Source organism: Onychostruthus taczanowskii, unplaced genomic scaffold (assembly GCF_017590055.1).
Source record: "Onychostruthus taczanowskii isolate IOZ18803 unplaced genomic scaffold, ASM1759005v1 scaffold18, whole genome shotgun sequence".
Taxonomy (NCBI): domain Eukaryota; kingdom Metazoa; phylum Chordata; class Aves; order Passeriformes; family Passeridae; genus Onychostruthus; species Onychostruthus taczanowskii.
Window position 1 is genome coordinate 2,503,586 of NW_024499017.1, and position 4,598 is coordinate 2,508,183.

General features: G+C 54.7%; 1 protein-coding gene across 1 annotated transcript in view; it reads right to left on the reverse strand.

The window, feature by feature from the left end:
- The window catches only part of SALL1 (spalt like transcription factor 1), a 14,933-nt gene extending 11,136 nt beyond the window's left edge, over positions 1 to 3,797 (reverse strand). Inside the window, exon 1 of the mRNA XM_041400687.1 lies at positions 3,249 to 3,797. Coding sequence (XP_041256621.1) covers positions 3,249 to 3,324 — 76 coding nt within the window. The 5' untranslated portion in view covers positions 3,325 to 3,797. The remainder of the gene's footprint in view (positions 1 to 3,248) is intronic.
- Positions 3,798 to 4,598: the final 801 nt, after the last annotated feature.

The following is a 4,598-nucleotide window of genomic DNA, read 5'->3' on the forward strand; positions in this document are numbered from 1 at the left end:
TTGCCAAAGTCTAGATGGTTTATTTCTCCAATATAACTTTTGCCTTGGAACATTGCACCCCAAAAATGTTCTTTTACAACTCAGAATGTAATTCCAAGAAACCAGGAAAAAAAAAAATTCTAAAATGTCATGAAAGTGGCTGCAGTTATTAACAAAAGGAAATAATCCCACGATCTCTTACCCACTTCCTACCAGTAATTAGTTACTTGTTGAATATAATTTATGCTGCAAGTAATTTCTGCTATTAATTTGAGAGGTGCTCTGGTTACTCCAATGCGAACTTTATCAAAAGTGCACATACACAGGATTTTACAAGAGTAAACGTACTTATCCATTGACTGCACCAGAAATATATTTTAAAGTGGAAAGTCTTCCTGGTGGGAGTGAACACATGAGCTTTGAACTTAAAAAAAAAAAAAAAAAAAAGAGAGAGGAACTGGAAAAAAAAAAAAAAAAAAAAAAAAAAAGGCCAAACCAAAACATGCTGATGCAGTGTGAGGAACTTTTTTCCCTATTGATCTTTAGGTATGAAAGCATAGCAGAAAGTTTTAACAAACCGGAATTCAAATCAGATGCAAGAAATTTTCACGGAGCCACTCTACGGATTCGCTCAAAATTCTGCCCAGCAGTACCTTACTGCAAGTGTCCGCAGAGGCAGCGATGCTCCCCTCGCCTGCACCCTGCGCAAGCCGGACATGCATTAGCAAACCTGAACTCACAGCGTGAAAGGAGGAGAAAGAAGCGCTCCGAAATTCCAAGTTTTGTTTTGCAATTTCACAGGCACATAAGGCAAACTCGTCCCTGCCGTAGCTCTCCCACCCTGTCTTGCCCAAGTGAGAAGCTGCTGCCAGGGCCGGGGACCCCGGGAAGGCGGGGGTAGCTCTATGCTAATGCTTCTGCAGCGTTCTGAGCCCTGAAGCACCATTACAAAGCACACCTTCTGGGCAACTGACTCAAAACTCAGCGTCCTGCCATGTAAACCAGCCACAGCCCGGCACCAGGACTAGAAAGGGAAAGGAGAGGCTCCTACAGATTTTATAGTAGAGTACACTGCTTTTCCTAGCAAACTGTTTTAAAACAGAATAAACTTCGTCATTCTCTTCTTTAACTTACAACAGGCACCCAAACGAAACAAGAGCTTCACTTCCATGCCATCATTTCAGGCAAGATCCAACTTACTTCAAGGACATCCTTTAGCAACAGGCAGGAAAGCTGCTCAGTTAACATTCCTTTCTCACACTCCCACTGTACTTCATTTGAAAACGATGTGCAAAATCAGATCAAAAGACTAAAAACAGAAGAAAACGGCTACTTTAAAAAAAGATACTTTGAAGTGTTTTTGACCTATTCCACCTACTAAAAACAAAGAAAAAATATAGCAAATGTCAAAAGATGCAATCATACGAAGTGAAGATGTAAAAAAACCCCTCTCTGCTTTTCTTTCCTCTGCTCACTTTAAGAAGTTCCAAATTCTTTCACAGGAGGCCGATGAAAGACAACTAAAAACCTAACGCTTCTCCAACTCCTACTCCAAACTTCGAGCGGAAGTGGGAATAATATCGTAAGAAAAATAAATAAGTTTACTGAGATGAGAAAGGGGATTATGCTGAGGAAGCGGTAAAAGTCGAGTGCATTCAAAGCTCACAAAACTCACTTAAAAACCCCAAATCGACTCTCAGGACCCAAATGACTTTTAGGAAATGTTTCGCAGAGCTCCGCGGAGCCAGTGCTGATCTATTTGCTGCTGTACGAGAAGGGCATTCAGGGGATTTCGGAAGCCGGGTAAACACTCCCAGCGAAGCACAACATCCCGCAAACTTTCCGCCCCGCTTCCACGCGCGGAGCCCGGGACGCAGTGCCGGCGGAGCCCCGGCGCGGCCGGGAGGCGCGGGCACGGCGGCGGCTCGGCGGGCCCGGCGCTGCCGGCACCAGCCGAGGGTCCCGCGCCGCCGCCTCCCCGAGAAGTTGCCGCGGGAAGCGCCCGGTGCTCCCGAGCGGCGGGGCCGGGCCGGGAGGCGCAGGGGCTCCGCCGCGCCCGCTCCTCCCTTACCTGCCCGCCTGAAGCGCCTCTGCGCCGCGGCGCCCTCCGCACCCGCGGCCCCCCGGCCCTCGCCCTCCTCATGGCCGCCGGGGGGCCGGAGCCCGCGCCGGCAGAGGCAGGGAGAACGCTGCCCCGGGCCGCCCGGCCGCGCCTCGGAGCGACCACTTGTCGCCCCGCGTCCCAGCGCAGGTACGGGCGGAGGCACGTCCCCTCCGCCGCCCGCCGGGCTGCGCCGAACTCCTACGAAATCCCCCTGTTCCGGAGGGGAGGGAAAAAGGGAGTTAAAAAAAAAAGATACTTCACACGCTACCTCTGCAAATCCTGGCGGACACAAAGCCAGCGTTTATCCCTCGCTTACCGGCTTGGAGGGAAGCGGGAGACGTAGAAAAAAAAAAAAAGAAAAAAAAAAAGAAAATAAAAACAACAAACCAAAAAACACAACCTTAGGGGAAGCAAATCGGCTCCCCGCTGCCCGGAGCCTCCGCGCCGCGTCCCTTCCGAGCGCGGCGGCTGCGCGGACCCCGGCGCGGCGGCCGCAGCTCCCGGGACGGGGCGATCCCCCCGCGGCCCGGCCCGGCGGCGGCAACTTTTCCGCCTCCAGGAAGCCTTTGGTGCAGCCGGAGGCCGGGGCTGCGGGGCGGCGGGGCAGCGTCCTCTGCCCGGCGGGACTGCGGGGGGTGCGGGAGCGCCGGGGTCCGCGGGGGGGTGGGGGAGGCGGGCGAGAAAGTGGGTGCCCGGGGGGGATTTTCCGGCCCTTTCGGGGGGACGGCGCGGGCAGCGTGTGTGGCCGGACGGGGCATCCGTCCCGCGGGGCTACGGGATCAGCCGCCCCACCGCAGCCCCACTTTGTTTCCCAGCTCCGCGGGGCGCGGAGAGAGACGCGGGGGGCGCGGATCCATCTCCCGCGGGCTCAGGATGCCAGACCGCCCCGCTGGGAGAGGGCGGAGGGAAAACATCAAAAAACGGAAAGAGTTTGGAGTTTCGTTAAGAAACAGACGAAACAAAACGCTGAGTAAAAAAAATTAGATAAAACCCAAGAACTTGGACCAAAACCTCAGAAGGACCCCCCTCCCCCCGCATATAACTCCGGGAGATCCTGTTGTCCCGCACCAGTGCCCGGCGCGGTTCCGACTCCCCACAAGGTAAGTTCATCTATTTTGTGTGTGTTTGTGTTAAAATGTGTGCGAGGGAGAGGAGAAGAACTCACCATTTCGCTGGGATAACAAGGCCAGATCGGGATCGGATTGGAAATGCTGAGGCTTCGCCTGCTTCCTCCGCGACATGCTGGCTCAAACATCAGCTGGGGCAGAATAAAAAATTACTAAAAAAAAATCTTCTCAAAATTACGGAAATCGAGCCTCCCCCCCCCCAGCCTCCCCGATCCTCCGCGCACCGCGCATGTGTCCTGCTATAATTATGATTATCAATAATGCATTGCGATTAATCATAGAGGGGCTCTTTGAAAGGCGATTGGCACATGGCCAGCTCTATTCAAACCAGCTCGCCTTAATCAATTAGGCGCTGATTTGCTGGAGACCCTTGTCTCTCCGCCGCTCCCACCCAATGAGTCGATCCATGTGGCAGGAGAAGGGGCTGGATTTCCCCAAAGCTGTTTGGATACAGTTTAACCCTCTTAGCAACCAGCTGGAGCTGCATCGCGCCATCCCGGTTACTATAGGAATGTGTTTCCCTTCGCCCCTTCCTCCAGCCCCGACGGGCTCCCCGCGCCTCCCGCCCTCCTTCCCGCAGTTTTGCCCTGCGTTTCACTTTTTTTTTTTTTTTTTTTTTTTTTTTTTTTTTTTTTTTTTTAAACTCCCCCCGCCTCGCCCGCAGTCCGCACTGGTGGAGGGAGGGCAGGGTGACCAATAATCGATCGGGGGAGGACGCACGGCTGGGGCGGCCGGCAGCGAGCAGCGGCCCCGGAGGGTCGGCCCCGCACCCGGCAAGTGCCTGCCCGGGGAGAGCCCGGCCCCGCTCCGGCCGCCGCCGCGCTGCCGCTCGCTCCGTCCCGCTGCTGCAAAAAAGTTTCTGGTGTATTTTCTTTCCTTGCTTTTGTTTTTTGGAGGTTTTTTTCCCCCTTCCTCTTGTCCCCGCATTTACAAATAAAAATCCATTTCGCCCTCTCCCAGGTCTCTCTCTCCCAACCCCCCTACCACTTCTCTTTCCATATATCACGGCCCGAGGGGTGCTGAAAATAGGAAGGGTTTGTTTTTTACCTCACACATTCCCAGGACAATTAGGGCGCCGCTGGGAGCGGCGGGCGGACCAGGCGGCCGCTCCGCCCCCGCACCGCGCGGGTTGGCTGCCCTGGCCGTCAGTCCGCCCGGGGAGCCCGGTGCGAACGGCGGCGGGGCCGCGGCCGCTCCTTGTGCCCGCTCCCCAGCGCTGCCGGCGCCGGAACCCTGCGGGCACCGCGCTCCGGCCGCGGGACGCGCCAAACTCTTACGCCCGTGTGTTACTCGCGAGGAGGAACCTCTCACAAACAAACGTCACGATCTTGAAATTAAAAGTATAGTTGCACAGAGGCTACAAACAAGGCTCTTTTTAATATGTCGTA